The sequence below is a fragment of the Etheostoma cragini genome, chromosome 1 (genome assembly GCF_013103735.1).
Source record: "Etheostoma cragini isolate CJK2018 chromosome 1, CSU_Ecrag_1.0, whole genome shotgun sequence".
NCBI lineage: Eukaryota > Metazoa > Chordata > Actinopteri > Perciformes > Percidae > Etheostoma > Etheostoma cragini.
In genome coordinates, this window is record NC_048407.1 from 20,406,180 (window position 1) to 20,426,356 (window position 20,177).

The 20,177-nt window shown below is 39.9% G+C and overlaps 1 protein-coding gene and 1 long non-coding RNA gene across 3 annotated transcripts in view; one reads left to right on the forward strand and one right to left on the reverse strand.

Annotated features, from left to right (window-relative positions):
• The first annotated feature begins 7 nt into the window (after nucleotides 1-7).
• The window catches only part of LOC117957040 (DNA-binding protein RFX7-like), a 27,950-nt gene continuing 7,780 nt past the window's right edge, over nucleotides 8-20,177 (forward strand). The window contains exons 1-9 of one of the 2 annotated variants that reach the window (XR_004659441.1): nucleotides 8-516; nucleotides 4,272-4,305; nucleotides 7,724-7,809; nucleotides 8,133-8,255; nucleotides 9,134-9,250; nucleotides 10,032-10,116; nucleotides 10,200-10,413; nucleotides 10,958-11,238; nucleotides 12,593-17,718. Coding sequence is in view for 1 of the 2 variants with exons in the window: in XM_034892603.1 (XP_034748494.1) it covers nucleotides 392-516; nucleotides 4,272-4,305; nucleotides 7,724-7,809; nucleotides 8,133-8,255; nucleotides 9,134-9,250; nucleotides 10,032-10,116; nucleotides 10,200-10,413; nucleotides 10,958-11,238; nucleotides 12,593-15,823 (4,296 nt within the window). In the remaining variant the exon portion in view is untranslated. Of the gene's footprint in view, nucleotides 517-4,271; nucleotides 4,306-7,723; nucleotides 7,810-8,132; nucleotides 8,256-9,133; nucleotides 9,251-10,031; nucleotides 10,117-10,199; nucleotides 10,414-10,957; nucleotides 11,239-12,592; nucleotides 18,291-20,177 lie in introns of those variants that run through there. The other variant, XM_034892603.1, reaches the window with a different exon arrangement.
• The window catches only part of LOC117957425, an 11,173-nt gene continuing 6,465 nt past the window's right edge, over nucleotides 15,470-20,177 (reverse strand). The window contains exons 2-3 of the long non-coding RNA XR_004659514.1: nucleotides 17,877-17,881; nucleotides 15,470-15,481 (exon numbers count right to left, since the gene is read on the reverse strand). This is a non-coding gene — a long non-coding RNA (uncharacterized LOC117957425). The remainder of the gene's footprint in view (nucleotides 15,482-17,876; nucleotides 17,882-20,177) is intronic.

Here is a 20,177-nt window from a genome sequence, read left to right on the forward strand (position 1 = left end):
TGCGTTTTCCCAACCGCTACTACTCATGCACATGCAGAGAAATCCCATAACGTGAGGGGCACACACGGAGGGGCACAGCAAGCACACCGGAGGACTAGCTAGTTGTTTTGCAGCTGCCCGTTTACTGTTTACTCGCGCCTTTATTTATATCCATGCATTTAGTCTTTTTTGACAGCGACACGTAGTATTGTTTCACAGCGTCTTTGATTCACCAAGTGTTGAGACTTGAAGCGAGCGATGTCGGAGGAGGACAGGGTGGCAACAAAAACAACAGGGCGCGCTGCTGTCCCGTTAGCATCGCAACGACCTCCAGTCCACGTTGTTTAACCCGAGTACACCCGTCCACGCCTCCTGTTCAATCCAGTCGAGACTCGTTAGGAGGCCCACTGTGATGGCCGAGGAGGACCCCCAGCAGCAGCAGTCGGACCGCGGGGCTCGGAGCCTGCCCGGCCTGCTCACCGGGCTGCAGGGCGCTGAGGCGAGTGCTCTGCAGCTCAGGATCAAGAACTCCATCTGGTGAGAAGGTGTTCACATACTGCTGTGCGTACTTTGATGCTTGAAGGGAAAAGACTTGTCAAAAATCGAATTCAAACGGAGTCTTTTAATTGTTCTTAGTCATTAAAGTCACTAAACAGAGATGGAAGTATTGTTCACACCCTTTAATTCAGTAAAAGTAGCAACACCACAATGTACTTCATTAAAAGGAGTACTACATGCAAAATGTGGCAGAGGTACACACGTATAATCAACAAGATTTACTTGCACAAGAAGTAAACATTACTCAGTTAGCAGACAGTTGGCCCCTTGTGAGTCTTAGTAAATATAATATTATATACTGGAGTACTGATGCTATATGTAAGTAGCATAGCCTACTGTTATTGTTGCTGAAGATATAGACAGATTTACCTATTGTTAATCTACAACAATACATCATAATTTATGAGACAATCATATATATTATATGTAAAATATTAATCTGCAAACTAACTGTTAAATACAAGTGTGAGTGAATTTAATGGAAGTAATCACAGTACCACATACAGTACAGCACTAGGTCTACAGTAAATGTACTTAGTTGACTTTCACTGCTGTAAGTGACTGACAGTGGCCAATGGGCATGTTAGGCTTTTGATTAAGTGTGTTGAGGTGAGTTTTTTTTTACTGAAAGTTGAACTGCGCAGTATTATGGAACTATGTATGATTTATTGGACAGGTTTGTCCTTTATCTGTGACCAGTAGCTGCTTGTATGTGTCTGTCCCAGGATTGTTTGGGCTGGTTGTGAAGGCTGACAGAATAAACTCTAAAGATTGACTTGGGATCAATAAGAACCCATATGTTTTAGGGTCAGGTGTTGATAGTAACAACTATTGTAACTAGTAGCATTTACTCAGGTACAGTACAATGTTGAGGTACTTGTACTTAACTTCTTAGCTTCTCTACTGCCACTCAAACCACACCTTGCACAAAAACGTTGTACTTTTAACTACACTGACTGCACTTACAATTTGACAGCTTTAGTCACCATTTAGTCGGCAGGTAAATATTTTCAATATAAAACATGTGAAGAATAAAATATAAAATATGGTGATTCATTGATATACATTAAACTGCCCAACATGGTACTTAGTAGTTGGAATAAGCTCAACCTCAACAGAAAATTCTGATACACTTTAATGCACCAGTAATAATTATCTCTGACTTTTGCAGGACTTTACTTGTAATCGAGTATTGCTACTTTTACTTCAAGTGCCCATATTATAAAAAAAATCACTTTTCATGGGATTTGGGTTAGTTTGTGTCTCTGGTGCTTCCACGCGCGTACAAACTTGGAACAAAACGATTCATGGTGTTTTGAGTGAGATACAGGTTTCTGAATGTCCTCTGCCTTCAGTCTCTGGGTGAGCTGTTCAAAATCTGCACGTCTTTCTACGTAACTAGCCGAGCCGAGGCCGCTAACCGTAGCTTGCTAGCATACTAGCTCGTTCTCATTGGCAAAACACTGCTACAACACACACTAGTTCACCATAATCTACAAGAGAACTACTTACATGTCCCTGTTCAGCAGGTATTCCACAAGTGTGCCCACGTTTAGAAGAAGTCTCCCAGCTAATCCTGCCTTGTACTGACCAAAGTTGGAGAAATAGTTATCTAGCTGTTGTGATTTTACCTATCTACTGCGCATGTTTGACTCACAACCAAAGATAGTATAAAGGTGAGATGTCTCATTCTGTAGTTAAAACAGAGACCTAAACACACAGGGTGAAAAGAGGATATGCAGCAACGTGCAGTACAACAAAATAGGGTGTTTTTTGATAACGAAACCATGTAAACATATTCTGGTACAGCCTCAGAATACAATTATGAACTTCAAAATGAGCATGGGCCATATTGGCCATATTGGGCTCAAATGGGCACTTTAAGTAAAGGCAACATGGCGGTAGTTCACCCTTTCCTGCACCTCAGACCCACCTCCTCATCTGCTGCTTGTTTACTGGTTAGTAGTATCTACATTCCCTAAGTTCCCTCTATTTCCTTCATCGAAATATGCCGAAAACCAGCAGTTCCAGTATGTAGCTCCTGAGGCAATGGGTGAATAGACATTAAACAATAAACATTAGTTACACATTATGTAGCTGTACTTAACCCTTGCAACACAAATATAATGGCCTGTCTCACCGAACTGAATATGAATTTTCCTGGTTTAGGCTACAAATAACCATTTTCAAAAAAGAAACCAGACAGAATCCCCAAACTGTAAGTTACCTTGAAGTATGAAATTACCAGTTTGAAATAAGGAGAACTGTCACCTCTGTCTATTTGCATAACGAAATCCCTGAATCAAAGCCTTGTGTAAAAGTAAATTGTATCCCTTAGAGAGAGAGAAGTGTTAAGGTAAAGCTATTTTATATTAAAAACAATAGTTACAGTTTTTAAGAAAAATGGTGTTGTCTGTGGTTGAGATGTTATTTAAGGTTATGTTTTGTCTGAAAATACCCCATTTGTTTCTGAATGTGAATGAACATACTATAATTTAAATGTCAAACAGCCATAAAATGTCAAAAGGCTGAACTATTGCTAAACACGACGGTTCAGAGGTGAAACGTTTGTAGGAAAACCTCAACAGAAACACGTCACTATGTTGACATTAAAGGGATATCGAATATTTGTCACTCCTTAAATCTTTAACGTTTAAGAGGTTTAGAGCATAAATAATGACGTTGATTGAGCGTATGTCAGGTTCCCAGTAGAGTGAGGCGTCGTACTCAGCTTCAGCAGGTTCATTGGCTATACCTTTACTATGTCTTAATATGCAGTGAAAATCCAAACTAGTGAAGTGCTTCTGTTTCTGTTGGCTTTCAATCAAGCTACCCAATCTGCGACTGAATTACACCTGGATATTATATACCGTGATTTCAAGGATCTTTTGTTCTTCTTATATCAGTTCAATGCCTCAAGTGTCATTCAGGGCATCTGCCAAATCTGCCTTACAAACAGCTTAATGACGGCTTTTCAGCACTGGGAAATGATCCTTGGCTCCCTAGTAACAGTGAATTAAAGTGAACTGTTCTTGTCATGGCTTAGAGGATCTCCTGATTCTGACCTGCCTGGGGTCATTGAGTAAAAGTCTTTAAATGTGCCCTACCTTCTGTCTCACAGTCAACAACAGCCTGACCTGTCTAAACATTAAGAATGAGACCTGGAGAAGTTATATTCATGCATCTGGTTTGACTCTGAGCAGTGTTTCATAATTGATTTAAATCTGTCTTTGTAATATTGTTTTTTTGCATAAATAAGTGCTCTCGCATAGGTCTGTGTAGTTCGTGCTGTCAAAATAGTGGTTATCTAATTGAATAATATTGGGAGTAACAATGAAACATCTGCTTTTGATAAAAGGTGATTTAACATAATGTCTATAAAAACACTAGTAAAGGGTGAAAGTTTGTATCTATATCAAACTCTTCTATAAAGTTTTGATTAAAATGTGATAAAACAGAGATATAGTTAGGTTTTGTCATTGACTACAAGTGAATAACTGTCTTCTTCTGTCAGAGACAATGTGGTAACACCGTGGCTGTCTCTCTGTCTCTCTCTCTCTTTTTGTACATGACAACATGTGTTCCTGGTGGGGAGATACATGACCTGAGAGATGCTGAAGGGAGGGTCGTCAAATACCAAACATTCCTCTGCTTTATAAATAAATACACTTTAGACACAAGCGCTCATGTTACGCCAGCTTCATACTAATTTATAATTTGTCTCTGTTTTGCAGCAAATCTGTTCAATCAAAAGTGGAAAACATTCTGGTGAGTATCTTTACTTGACGTGTTTTAAACTATAAATAACTATTTTAATGAAACCTTTTAAGTATTAATAAATGGCAACATTTTCAATATGTCTTGAGTGATGCTAAAAGAAAGGCCATGGGGTTGTAAAATGAAAAACTGCATGTGTGATATATATTTTTTTACCTCTTTGGAGCAAATGTATTATTTATCATTAAAAGAATGACAGAGCTCTAGCGATTATTGTCATTACGAATTAATAATAAACCCTTTCTTGGTGTTACTGAGGACTTGAGCATCAGCGTTTGAATCAGCTACAACTGTCTGATAGATTGTTTTAGGGAGACCTCTAAAGACACCATTACAGTAGTCAAGTCTACTGAACATAAAAGTATGGTTTTTCCAAAGCTTGTTGACACACAAGTCCTTTAACCCTTGATATATATATTTTTAAGGTGATGAAAGGCAGACTTTGTTATAAGGATACATAAACCATAAGGACTCCTCTAGGCACCATGAGCATGTTGTACAGTAGATTTTATAAGCTGCTATAAAGAGAAGAAGGCTAGTACCACCGAGAGCCAGTCGTACATTACTGTATGCTGAATTGGTATCTAGTATTATACATGCCGGTTCCTTTTGAACCTGCTGGTTCGGGTATGGAAAAACCTGAAAAACCTGACTCCTGGTCATGGGCAGAGCAGTTGCCATACTAAACTGTGACACAGTTGGTGAGGATGCTCTTGATGGTGCAGTGGTAGAAGTTCACCAGGATCTGAGGAGACAGACATACCTTTTTGAGTCTCCTCAGAAACAAGAGACACTTGTGAGCCTTCTTGGTCAGGGTTAAGGTGTTGAGGGTCCAAGAGAGGTCCTCAAAGATGTGGACATCCAGAAACTTGAAGGTGGTGACACGCTCCACCTCAGTCCCGCTGATAAGAATAGGTGTGTGTGTGCCAGCTTTAGACTTCCTGAAGTCCACAATGGGCTCTTTGGTATTCTTGGTGTTTAGAGCCAGGTTGTTGTCAATGCACCACAGTGATAGGTGCTTGACCTCCTCCCTGTAGGCCGTCTCAAACTTGACAATGGTGTTAGAGCCATGTACAGGTTTGCAGTCGTAGGTGACAAGGAAGTAAAGGACAAGGCTCAGCACACATCCCTGTGGTACGCCGATGTCCACGGTGATGGTTGAAGAGGTGTGATTATCTAACCTAACAGACTGAGGTCTGCTGGTTGGGAAGTCCAGAATCCAGGTACAGAGGGAGGTATTAAAACCCAGTTCACAAAGTTTGTTGATCATTTTGGAGGGGATGATGGCGTTAAATGCTGAACTGAAGTCAATGAACAGCATTGTCACATAGGTGTTGCTATTATCAAGGTGGGACAGGGCAAAGTAAAGCGCCGTAGAAATGGCATCCTCTGTACTCCTGTTCTGTGTGTAAAGAAACACTCTATTCAAAAATTCATTGTGGAGCCAAAGCTAGCAGAAGCTGGCCGGTCTATGGTTGTCATCTATTACTCCATATATAATGTGTGTTATCATGTAGTTAATAGTTAAGTAGTTAAGTAATTAGTATCGAGCCGTCGATCTAACCTCATCCCTGTCATGCCTTTTAACCTTGTATAACTTCTGTTCCTCCTGATCCATCCTTGCTCTTGCCTTAGATGACAAACCCACAGTTTGTGTCAGACTCTTGTCTCAGGAATAACTACTTCATAGTGCACAAAACTGCACTCAATAACTGTAAACTGTACAAATTAACTACCACTCCTAAAATGTACACTGCAATACATACTATGCATTCGCCTAAAGGTAACATCTTTGTTTCAATCTAAAGTGAACTAAAGGCGGGGGGGGATAAGAGTTCACTGTGCAGAGCTGATGATGACACAGTCACATATGGAAATTGACCGCCAATTTAATCCAACACAGCAGGAAGTAGTCACACTCAGATTGACTATGGCTCTGGTCACACTAAAAAAGGTCACAAGGTTTTAGCAAGAGTACAAATTGCCACTGTTATTGGCTAGTTTAAAAATGTCTGTGATTAATTTTGAGGATTATGTGTATATATGTACTTATATTCCTTGGGAGAGCTATGGTTCCCTAAGAACAAAGTTAATCAGAAAAGGTGAAGAAGACAATTAAAAGACTGAATCAGTGTGTTGGCAGTGTGTGGATGTGTGTCTAGCAGCGAGCTGTCGGGGGTGAAGGGTTAACAGCCGAGGATTCAAGTTCACCTAACAAGCTCCCTTGCTCTGCAGAAGCCCGTCTGTCTCTCTGTGTCTGTCCGCAGCCATTTAGAGTGTATGTGCACATACGTGTGTCACAACTGTACAGCTGTATCAATGCAGCATATTAATGCTTTGCATGTCTTTACTGCTAGGTCTAAAGTCAAGAGTCAAAGTGTATGCTCCTTACTCTTTCACTGTGAGGAAGATACATTTATGATGTGCAGTGTTTAGCTTACACCAAACATGGTGTTTAGTCTGATCAAAAAGTCTCATCAGACGCTTCTTCTAGCCGACTTCAGAGTCTCCCACTTGCCTTCTGGAAAACTATAGCTGAAATGTCATCTATGTTTTTTGTTTAAGTGTCTTTTTGCATCTCTCCTGGCATCTGAGGACGCACTCGTTCGAAAGTTGTATGCACCATCTCTCCAATCAAGAAAAGTGTGGGGAGGGGGTGCATACGTTTTAGTATAGTTACTGAATTCATTCCCTCAGTTAACTCACTCAATTCACTTCACTACAGGGTTAGAGTATTGCTTGGTGTGTAAACACTGTTGTCTGAGTATTGCTTGGTGTGTAAACACTGTTGTCTGCTACCAATTAAACTAGCAGAATTTAAGCTGCCTTCTTTGCGCTATCATGTTTCTTTTTCCCTTTGAAGAACATAGTTAGAAGCGTTGAAGACTGTTTGTAGCTGCAGGTAATGCCGGGGACGTTTAGTTAGCACGCATCTTATATTCCAAGGCTGAAAGGACACCCCATATGCTTTGTTCAAGCTAATAATTAACCTAAGTTTGTCGAGGGAAGGCTGATGTTTAGAGCGCATCCATGAGCCCAACAAAAGATGAAAATGGTTCATCTGCTTTCCTGATTTACAAATCTAGATGTTTCACCTGTATTCCATTAAGTTGATTTTATCTACAGTCAAGAATATTATAACCCAGGTGGCCTTTGATTAAATGTTTAATATTCATCCAGTGAAGCAAATTGTTACATTTTTGCTGATTGTGTTGGACAAGCCTTTGTATGTTTGTTACTACAAAGGTGAACGACCGACCGATCAACCAACTGTTTAAACTATCTGCTCTGCAGGTGTAACAGGACTACCTCTTCTTAAAAATCCATGGCAGGAATATTTGTTATGCTGATGAAAGGAAGGTCAAATTTTAAAACTAAGTATTTTTTCGGCCCCCTTTTTATTTTACAGCAAGATGTGGAGAAGTTCTCAGACATTGAAAAACTCTACCTCTACCTTAAGTTGCCCGCTGGTCCGAGCAGTAGCATTGATAAAAGGTAAGAATATACACACGCCTGCTTTAAGTATTTATGTTATTGATAGTGGCACACATTTATGTTTATCATTGCCTTAAAAACTTGTATTATAAATGATATAGGAAAAATGTAAAATAATAATAATGAACGCACACACACACACACACACACACACACACACACACACACACACACACACACACACACACACACACACACACACACGAACAGACTAGACTAGACTAGCTTTGGTGAGGATGAAGTCTCAGGACTTGAGTGAGCAGAGTATTCTTCTGTTGTTTTGTCATTTGTCAATCAGTCAATAATCCACATTTTTTTTGCAGTGAACAGAGCGCCCTGTCCTCAAGCCGCACACAACAGATGCATGCGTTCAACTGGATCCGCCATCATTTAGAGGAATACCCAGAGACGTCTCTTCCCAAACAGGAGGTCTATGATGAATACAAGTAGGTACAAACAGACAGAGCCGAGTCAAAAGCAGAAACTTCATTGTTACTCTCATATAATTCAACATGTAAAAATATTTAACTAGGAATGAATCTGATTATTTTAGTTACATATTAAGAGGTCACTTTGTATTTGAATATGTATCATTGGTGATCACTATCAATACACAACAGTTCGAGATTCTTTCTCCTCGAAATTACTGCCAGCTAAAGCGTCAGTATAAATAGACGCAGCAGGCATGGGAATCACAGAGAGCAGCATGTGGTGGTAATATTAGAATGGAAAGTCTGAGACAGCCATTGAAATGTTCTGACAGTGTTATGTAACTGTCTTTTTAACTCTACTAGATCAGAAATACAGCGCCCTCCAGAAATATTGGCGCCTTTAGGATAGACAGGTGAAAAGGCTTTAAAAAGACCTAATGTGCGTCACTACATAAAATGAACAAGCATTTTGTTTTGTACAAAGAAACAGACCCATGTTCTAAACTTTTTTGCAACGTATAGTAAAGTCAGCTTCAGGGTTAAAATGGCATGAAAAAGAAATTTGAAGATTACCCCCCCTTTATGTTAGATGGGAATGGAGATGATGCAGAATGCACCACAATACAAGAACGTTAGATACGGATGTCACTTAGAGTTTAGTTACAACACATTTAACTTTAACTTTATTTCATACCATTATTGTAAACACAACATTGACATAATCAATTGTCAAGTTGATATAGCGCATGTGTTGGCAAACAGTTTCCTATTTACTCATCCAGCATTTGTGTTTCTGGTCAAACATTAGGGAAGAAAATAATCTGCTATGTTGACATGATTTTGATTCATGATTATTCTTAGTTACATTTATTCGGTCTGTTATGTCATTTCAGGAGCTTCTGTGACAATCTGAACTATCACCCACTGAGTGCTGCAGACTTTGGAAAAATGATGAAAAATGTCTTCCCGAACATGAAGGCGCGTCGACTTGGCATGAGAGGAAAATCAAAATATCCTTCACTTAAATGGATTGTAACTGTCTGGCATCTGTCTCTTGTCACAGACCATCTGCTGTAGCAGTTTATAAACTCTCTAAATATAGATGTGAAATGAAATGAAGTCGCCCTCTGCCTCGGAAGCAGAAGCATAATACAGAGTCTCTCAGGAGAAGGAACCGTGATCTTGACCTTTGTGACGTAATTCGATTTTTTATCCTTCTATTTTGATGATGACGTCAAAATGCACAACTTGATTAATTGATTAATGGTTCTGAAGTTTAATTAAATCATCTTTGTGTAAGGTGAGATCATAGTTCTTACATGTTATGGGTTATGAAAAAAAGCCATTGCCTGTTAAAGCGAGTTTGCTTAGAACTTCTATTAGCAATCTGCTAATGTCCAAGGAATAAAGGATTTGTTTTCATTTATACATATCGCCACCATAAGCACTAATTAAAACAGATTAAAATCTGTAAAATATTGGTTCAATATCAGTATATTAAACACGTTTAAATTAAAATAGTTTTACTAAGGCAAACGCTTGAATATTTATTTGCATGTTAATTTTTATTGTTGTTATTTTCATATTTTAGTATTTTTTATCCAACAGGCCCAAGATAAAAATTGAATAATTTCTAAAATCTTAATGATACATTGATCTGACAAATGAAAAATAAACTTTTTCTAATATCTATTTCTTAATTGGAAAATTTAACTAATAAGCATTACATGAACAACACACTATATGTTCATTTTATGTAATCACATGTTTTTTATCTTAACACCAGCCTACATATTGCTATAGTGGACTGAGGAAGAGGCTCTTTGTTCACATGCCATCTTTACCCACTCTGGATCTCCATAAAACAGGGGATGAGGTAAGCATATTTACATCTTCCTTATTGCTTTAACCCCATTTTTGTCTCTGTCCTATCATATTACCACATGTCTTTGTGTGTAGCTCCAGTGTGATGTCCTCGAGTCACCGGGCCAGTTTAGCAGCATAAAGGAGGACGTGCGATTTGCAGCCTGTGATCTGGTGTGTGAGTGGGCCCAAAAGGTGCTGAAACGCCAGTTTGATGCCGTGGAAGAATTGGCTCGTTTCCTAATCGACAGCCATTACATCAGCAACAAGTCTCTGGCTGCTCTCACCATTATGACCGGCACAGCAACAGGTCAGACACAGTCAAAGTCGGTGTAAAAACAGGTCAACAGTGGCATCTGGTGGCAGCTGCCTGCTTCTGCTCTTTTATTCCCGTCTGGTTTTGGTTGGAATAGGCTGGCTTAGTTCTACCGGTTGGTTGGATGAGTGTGATGACGTCAGTTTTGGTGTTTCTATTTTGGCAGTTGCCCTTTTTCAAAATGTATAAGCACAACAGAGACTTTTACCTCCGCTATTGACCTTGTGTGTGTGAGTGTGCGTGCGCGCCTGGTCCTCTCTGTCGACGCAAATAATTGAGGAACAAAACAATCAAACAGCAGTGACACAAGGCCATTTCCAAGTAAATAAATAAAGTGGGTGGGAATGTTTTGAAATTTCATTATGTAGAAATTGGGTGAATTGAAACTCCAGAGAACAGCAGGAAAAGGGACAGGGAAATCAAAAGGATTAGCAAGAAGGGGATGCATATTTGATAATTTATTTTACTAATAACAGTATATAATAATAATAATAATAACAGCATGATGCAAATAAAATCTCCCGTTTCCTTTCTTTAGAGGTTAAGCCTCCACAGATGGTCTCAGCGTTTGTCCCCACTGCTGAGGCTCACTCCTTCCAGCCTCATGTGATGACCCTGTCCTCACCTTCTGTGGATGCAAAGCAGCAGCTCCAGAGGAAGATCCAGAGGAAACAACAAGAACAGAAGCTGCACTCTCCTTTACCTGGAGAGGGACAAACCAAGAGGGCAGATGACAGTGTGCCTTGTGCCAGCCCCACCCCTCCGTCACCTCAGCCAACCATAGGCATCATGGTCGCTGCTGTCCAGAGCCCTATCACGGTAAGAAAGCAGCACTCTCAATGTAGATTAAACTGGTGTGTGTCATTTTGTCCCATCTATTGTATTCACCCCAGTTTAGAGAAAATAAATACCTAGATTCATTTAAAATTTGCTTAAACTAATTAGTAAAGATGAGTGCAGTCTGACTGATGTATTATTTTCAAAAGCACACCTTTAAAATTACACCTAGTTTTCACAGACTACTGTCAAACAGTTGGTCAATCATATTTGTTACATCAATGTGAGTAGTTTTGTTCAATTATAAGTGTAATGCTGCCATTTTTAGGGAAAAATGATTAGTTAGGAGTTAAAAGAATTTATTTGACTGCAGTCATAAACAACTTACAGAGTTAGAGGCCTATCTTGCACTCGGCACAGCGTGGTGCAAAGCCAGACGCAAGTGTCTTTGCCATTTTAGGACTGACGCAGTTGTTAATTTCCCATCCTACGCCCACATCGTTTAAATAGCAAATGCACCTGTGTCTATCTTTGGGCCCATGTGCATGCTGGTCTTACAGGGAGGTGTGTTCAGGTGAATTCTTGGTGTCTTGGTGTCTTGCTATCTTGCGGCAGCAGAAAGTGATCGGGCCATTGAGCAAAAAAAACCTGGTCTAAAGTTAATAGAGCAGCATTTCATTGAATTTTAACAGTGCATTAGTAAATTGTGCTTACGCGCCTGCACAGTGCGGGCACACTATGCTTGTTACACACAGAGACACGCAAGGAAGCCCAGCAGCAGACACACACACACAAAAGATTAAAACTAAAATTTTAAAAATACGGTGCCCAGCACACAAACCCTTTTTTTTCCCTGTCAAACCAGCAAAAGTGGATTTGGACACGCCCTAAACGCACCTGCGTCATGCGCTTCACGCCGTGCGCTTAGATTGTTAAAATAGGGCCCTTAATGTATTTTTCCACTTACATTCAACAAAACCCATCTTTGTACCCTAATCAATGTCACATAACCTGTTTCATATATATAGACATTTAGAAACCAAAACACACATCAATGTACTTTCAACAAAATGTTCCTATCTCCAGTCATACAAAAAATAAACGTAGACCGTATTTTGCCACACCGAGATGTATAACACCCCGTCAACATTTTCATGATAATCACAATATTATGTCATTAGGTGTCGATCATCCACTGTTTTGAAACTTTGATGCAGTGAATTTCAGTTTTTTTTGTTTTTAAATTGCATCCTAAAATATTTCAAACAGTACTCTCCTTGTAGGTAATGAGAGTTAAATTATTAGAACTCAGAACATTACATTTTGGATTTAAACCTTCTGATTATCATGTAGAATTCAGTTGTTTCACTTTCCGATTGACCTTTTCTCTCTGCAGGTTCAAAGAAGCAGGCAGCTGTTGTCCCCCAGTCCAATGGGAACAGTAGAGAGTAAAATGCTGCCTATTAACTTCCAAATGGTGACACAGCCACTTCAGGCAGTGAAACAGAGCCCCAAAACCCCGCAAAATATTCTAGCCAGTCCTTTGGGAGAACGCACTGCTCGGCAGCGCTACGCGCAGATCCTCCCCAAACCTGCGACCACGACTGCTGTCACCTTGCGCTCGCCCTCCACCATGATCATTGGCAACAGCCCTGTAAAGACCGTGATGACTACGTGCCATGTCAGCCCAGTCAGTTTGGTCAAGATGACAGCCATATCTCTTGCGCCCAACAGCAGCAATACCACCACTTCCTTCACAAAAGCCCCTCTGCGGCCTGCATCTGCAGGCACTAGTACTTCTGCAGTTGCAGAAAACTTCAGTTCCAATCAAAGCATTAGGAGTACCTCTGCAGTCCCCATTCTGACCCCAATGGCAAGGCCTGGGCAAACTACTAACAATCATACCATCGATGTTGAATTGGAAGTTGAAGCTATACATAAAAACAGCCAAATGCAAAATCCTGGCACTCGAGTTTTCACTCAAGAACCAATGGCAAATAGGACTGGCGGGGCTTTACAGAGGGCTGCCAGTGTGCCCATACCTCAGTCTAAAGGCTTCCTGGGTCTAGAGGAGACATCCAGGACCAATTGCAACAGAAAGTCCTCTTTAAGCCCTAACACATTGGCCGCTGTCCAAAATTGCAACAACGGCGCTAATAACACAAGCACTATGCACTTAACTCCCTGCACTCAGAATATCAGCACTGTTTCTTTACTGAACACCAACATACCACCTTCATTTGTGGAAAGCAGCAGTGTAACTGCAGCAAAGGAAGGTTTCTTCTCCACTAAGAGCCTCAGGAAACGTTCAGGCCTCAGTCCAGACCTTTCTCCAATCAAAAGGGTTTTTATGCCCCAGCAGCCAGAGCTAGAGGGCGCTGCTGGTCTTGGATATGGGATTAGAAACATGGTTGGGAACGTCCTCAGACCAGGAGCTCCAACTAGACCTGAAAGTGCACCAGCTACCAGGGAGGTAGAGATGAAAATGAACTCTCTTCCAGTCCACGCACACTGGACTTCTTCTTTCAGAGCCACTGACTTCTTCTCTGTTGCCAAAACACAGAGCTCAGTGCAGAGGACAGACCCTTCCACTGTTATGGAAACTAGCACCTCACTTACTCAAGCATTAATACAACAACGGCAGGGGCACGCAATGGCTAACGTGCATGCCATACCTAATAACTCCGGCCTCCAAACACATTCAGGTGTGAGTGATGTTAGGAGTTCAGCCACAGGGAGCCTGGACCCTCAACAACATAGCTACACTCAGTCCAACCCTGTCACTGAACACTTTATGAATCAAGCTTCATCGTTGAGCCAGCTCTCTATGCAGACTGATATGGATTACTGTCCCTTTGATGATGATGTGACTCAGGACAGCATTGTGGAGGAGCTGGTGCTGATGGAGGAGCAGATGAAATTTAACAACCAGCAAGAGTTTGGAGACTGTGTTACAATGCAAAGCCAACATGCTACGATGCCGGACAACATAATGTCCACCAATCAGACCATGACTGCTTTCTATCATGCTGCAAACAGCCACAGCAACCCGATGCAAACTCCAACACCGACACCGACACCCACACCCACACCCACACCCACGGAAATGATGGGAGGAGCCCAAGGCCTCTCCGGAGAGAGCCCTTTCTCCCGCATCGCCTCCACAACCCCAGTGGACAGCGTACTGGGAAACAGTCGTCACACCCCAGTTGGTACACCTCACTCCAACTGCAGCAGCACTGTGCCTCCCAGTCCAGTGGAGTGCAGAAACCCGTTTGCATTTACACCTATCAACTCCAGCATCACTGGTTTCCATGATGGCAGCACCGTTTCCAGCAGCCCGGTTAAGCCCATGCAGAGACCAATGGCCACCCACCCAGACAAGACCCGGCTGGAGTGGATGAATAACAGTTACAACAGCAGCAGCGGGAGTCTAAACAAGTCAAACAGTGGAATTGGAATCCTGCCAAGCTATCAAGGCCTGATAGGTGATCATTTTCAAAAGCCTCACGCCTTTGCCGTCCCTCACACAAGGCACCATGACAGCCATTTTGGCCGCTTGACTCCAATCTCGCCTGTGCAGCAGCAGGTAGCCAGCATGACTAACCTAGCCAAGCAGGAGGGCTTTGCCGTGCCTGCCCCTCTGGATAACAAAGCCACCAACACAGCTGCTACCACCTTTCAATGTCGCAGTGTAAGCCCCGCCGTGCATATGAGGAACCTGAGTGGAAACACAGGGAATCTTCCCCATATCCCTCGTTCAGTAGTGTCTCCCTTTAACTCTCCTGTTATTCCTGAGATGTTAAACATCTTTGTAAACAGCCAGACAAATCTTGGGGTGAGCAGCATGGCTCAGAGGAGCCATTCTGTGCCGCTCAACATCATGATGCAAACTGAGGTCCGGCACACGTCGGGCCAACAATGCAACAGCAAAAACATCACCAATGTCCTTTTGAGCAAGCTGGATGGGGACCATGACGACACTATTCGGGGTCTGGGCATTAATAATTTACCCTCCAGCTACACTGCACGCATGAACCTCACCCAGATCCTCGAGTCTGACCCAAACCTCTCCTGCAGTGACAACCATCTCAGCCTGATGACCTCAGACTCCACCAGCACATGCAAGCTGCAGAGGCCAAATTACCTCATCGAAAATACTATCAATGAACAAATGATCCTCGCAGCAGCTGACACCCGAGTACAGTCAGCTTCTAGAGAGCAGCATCAACAACAGACGCAGGCTATGTTGCTAACTTTGAGCTCACAGCAGGATCAAGAAGAACTACAGCAGCAGTTGGATTTCAGCACCAGTGTGAGAGACCTCTTGACAGACAACAGCCTTACTGCTGGCAGTCAGCTCATGGACCAGGTGTCAGGTGTGGCAGATTTCCCCTGTGAAATCAGAATGGCGTCGGAGCTCTCCAGTAGCATCCATGACCTTAACGCACTGGACACAGACCTTCTGTTTGACCCCAGCCAGCAGCAGGGGCAATATCAAAATGCTGCTGCGGATGAGTTGGTGAATGATGCGCTGTTTCAGCAAATTACCAGCGAGACGGCACATTCAAGTGGTCTTGACTGGCTCGAAAGCAAAGATCATCCAACTGTTGGGTTGATGGGGTGAGAATAGTTTTTTTTTTATAGTCATGTTGAACATGTTCACATGTTGTTGCCGTTTGTTTTTATTTATTTTCAGGCATTTACACTTTATAATGTAACACTAAACACATTGATGTTTGTCCAGGTTAAGTGCCAGGTTGAAATGCAATGATGCTGCAACCCTCTGATTAAAATGCTGGTCATTTCCCTTTAATCAGGAGACATCGCCTCACGTTGTTTGATCAAGAGCATTTCCAACAAGTAAACAAAGGTTACTGAACAAAAAACTGTTTTTTTATGTTCAATATTTTACTGAAAAGTCAGTGGATAAATCAGAGCCATGCAAGTGTAAGTATAAGTTATACGCCTTTTTCAAAATGATTTCTTTCATCATTGTCTAAATCTTTTAACCACAGGCATTATCTAACTAAAGTGTAAGGGAAAAATGACTAAATATATTTACTGCTGAACTAATAATATTCCATAATTGAAACAGATTCATTGAGAAACAAACTGGAAGTATTACGAGTTATCTTTGCAGGAGCTTTAAGCAGTCTGGTTTTAAGCGCATTTTCCCTAAATGAAAAATATATTTACAACAAGACATGTTTAAAAGTGTACACTCAGTGTATAGAAATATAATGTTGTGACAGAAACATCTAACCAATTTCATCCAAATAAAATCCATGTAATATATTCTTACAATGTTCTAGAGTTGGGATGGAGCGTATAACAGGATGTGGATGATTTTAAAATAATAAACACAGTAGTGTTACTCCCGTTAGTGATGGTTCACTTTGATGGAATACATGAAGAGTATCTGTTATATTTAAATACAAAATCGTAAAAGTGATAAATGTCTTAACAGTCCATTTATCTGGTTTTCAGATCAACATTTTCAAGCTTTGAGATGATATTCTTTTATATAAGGCCTTCCTGACAATCATCACATACTTTGTGCCTCTCAGAATGAGCCAATCGATTTAAAGAGTCCAGTCAACGTTTCATCTCTTAATCATCCCCAAAATCAAACAACTCTTTTGATATTGAGCTCAGACAGCTTAAAGATGGTGATATCAATAATATAATTAGGACTCTTATGCACTTTTTTTTGTTTTCGAGCCACATTTTGCAAAAGTTTGAATTTACATGCACAAAATGTCTTTATTAATCTTAAATCCATAGATATATTAGAAAACCAAGCAGTGAAAGATGAGGGCTTAACTCTTAACCACTGTTAGATAAAAAGAGAAATAATTTATAAAATAATCAATTTATCTAAGAATCAAACTAAACCCCATGAATGTGGGTTTCTGCCCTTTGAAAGTATGATTCTTATATAAAAGAAGAATTATGGAACATTGTTTTAGCCATTTTCCTTAGCACTCAGAAAATGCAATATTTGTATTGTGTGAAAATTATATTGAGTGAACATAATATGGACTAGGTAGATGAAATTGAGCAGAAATGAACACTATTTCAAAAGAACTTGAACAGGTTTGTTTTCAAGCAGCACTGACAATCTGTATAACTTGTGTTTCTTTGCATAAATGCAATGTTTGGTTTGGATGATGAAGGAACAATTTTTGCTGCAAGGCCCATGGATTTCAATCAGCAGGTCTAACAGCTAATTACTGATCAAATGTGAAAGTCTTGTTTTACACTGATGATTATTTGTGTGTAAAGAAGTCATGCACCCACACATGAGATTAAACTCACAGGTGCTCCCTGAGGGTTTTGGTTTCTGAGCCTTGTGTCCATACCAAAGACTAACTTTTAACTATAACCTGCACTAAGATCTCGGGTGACATACCTAGTTAGGTTTTCTAACAGCCATAACAAATATATTCTGTTAAATAGTTCTTTATCAGGACAGTGTTAAGGAGTTCTTTGTTTTCATTGTTGATGCTTTTGTTTTTAGTTTTTTTATGGAGGCAAAAAAAACAACCTGTAATTGATCCTATTTCTCTGCCATCGTTCTGTGTTTTTCGTTTTTACTATTTATTTAAAGTGTGTTGTTTGTACAGAAGATGTAATCTTGCAAACCGTTCAATCTTGTGAATTCACAATAATCTGACCTGCACTGTTATGATGTTGTGTAGCATATGTTTCATGGCATAATACCACATATCAATTACATTACTAGGTGAATGATGAGAACATGTAACAGAACTCAGATTTAAAACTCTTTCAGAACTGGATTTTGGCAGAAAATTATCCCAGAAAATATTTGCACACACTTTGAAATGTGGAAATCCGACTTTCCATGGTGACATGGTTTAATATTAATGTCATGATATATTGCAAACGCAGCACATTGAATCTCTTTCAGTGATTTGAATTGACAGTTGTTTTATACATTTTAGAAAAACTTTAATTTCTGTAAAAGCAGATTATATCATTTTAATATCTTTTGTGAGTATAACTTAATATTGAACAATTTGGACAAAAGTTTATTTATGTTGTAGTTCTCTTTACTGTGTCTGTGAAAACAAACAAAGCATTTATTTGGTTCCCACTGATGTTTGTGTTTAAAGAAGACTTTACCCTTCCCCTTGTTAAAAGTGGTACAGAGCTGTAGAAACGCCCTCTACTGTTATGTTGCTGGTGTCAGTGTACAGGGGATTTTTTGTTGTTGCATTTTAGCAAGTGCTTTTATAAGGGGGAGTGCTTGTTGATACTGGTTTTTCAAGACTTTTTAAAACTAATAAACATTTTTAAGTACATTGGTATCTGGGAGTGTTTCTTTAATATTGGCATAAAAGCAATAGGCAGGTCTTGACAAGAGACTCTGGAGCTGCCTGCGCAGAAAACACATGCTGCTTCACTTTTGAAATGTCACACAGAAAATGCCACTTTAGCAGTGTTGGAAGAAGTACAGATCCTGTACCTAAGTAAAAGTAGCAGTACCAGAGTGTAGAAATACTCCGTTACAAGTAAAAGACCTGAATTCAAAAAAGTACTCCTTCATTATGCAGAAAGGCCCATTTTAAGAATGTTTATTATATTATTGATTATAATTATTGATGCATTAATATTTGCAATACTTAAATGTTGCAGCTTATTTTTTAACTAGTCTATATACTCCCGTAGCGTGTGAATTTCCTAATTGACTATTCCTACATAATAATCATTATAGGAAACATAGAGTAAATTATTGACTATTAAGCACTAAACAGAGATCTTTGCAGAAAGAACCATGCTATATACTATGTGTACATACAACTTAATACGAATGCTGCATTATCTGTTCCATTGTAGGATCTTTTATGGTATTATATTTTCCCATTGAGAATTTAGGCACTCAAATGAAATTGTGGAAAATAAAAATAATGCATTGGATAGCGAGCAGAGAGTGATTTAAACATGGCTTTAACATACTCGTGTCTGTTGAGTTGTCATGAGTGTGATAGCTAATGTAATGCTAATGTTCACATTAACAATCAATAACATGTCATTTAATCACTAACTACTTACCGTATACTTAACTCCCGTACTCAAAGACTCTTTAGAGGCAGATACTGAGGTAAGGGTGACTGTCATTCACTTTCTAGCTCATTTGATTACTTCAGGTTCAGGGAATGGAACCAGCAATCATTAACTTTTATGCCACTAATTATACCAATTTGAAACCGCTAAAACTAAAAAGAAGCATTTTAATGCTCAGTGCACCTTGCACCCTTGATTTGCACATAATGGTGTTTTCATAGACCATGCTTGATCTCCTGACTCCCCTGTTATTTTAGTTAGTACTAGCTGTTAGAGCAGGACAAACTCTGGGTAATTCTGTGTTTTGTTTAAAATTAGATTTTGTCCAGACTTTATTTTTATGCTATTTGACACCAAAAAATAAGTTCTGTAAAATAGTGGGGATGAATTTAAAAACGTTCATATACTTTGGGGGACTGCCTGATCTGTTGTACACCACTATAACTTTGCACCTACCAAATGTAATGGCTCTAGTTTTAAGCCAAAGACCCCTTAACTGAAAGAGAGACGGAGCAGGGACCGACCCCCTACTACATATATTGTTTAACATGAAGTTGTATAACTGGGCCTTAAAAAACATGTAAGGTCTAAAAGGTGGCCTAAAACCTTTATACATACCTTTTTTTGCATAGAATATTAAGCTATTAAAGTAGCCTAATGATCGATGGCAAGATTTTATAAATTTTAAATAAAGTTTTAATGTCAAACATAGCCTAGATGTGGCACAGTGAATCCTTAGGATTACCTGACCTTAGTTACTACCTTACCAAAAGGCCAATAACCATATGTGGGGATTTATATTTGATAATATGTTACATTTACAGTGGGTACGGAAAGTATTCAGACCCCTTTAAATTTTTCACTCTTTGTTTCATTGCAGCCATTTTCCA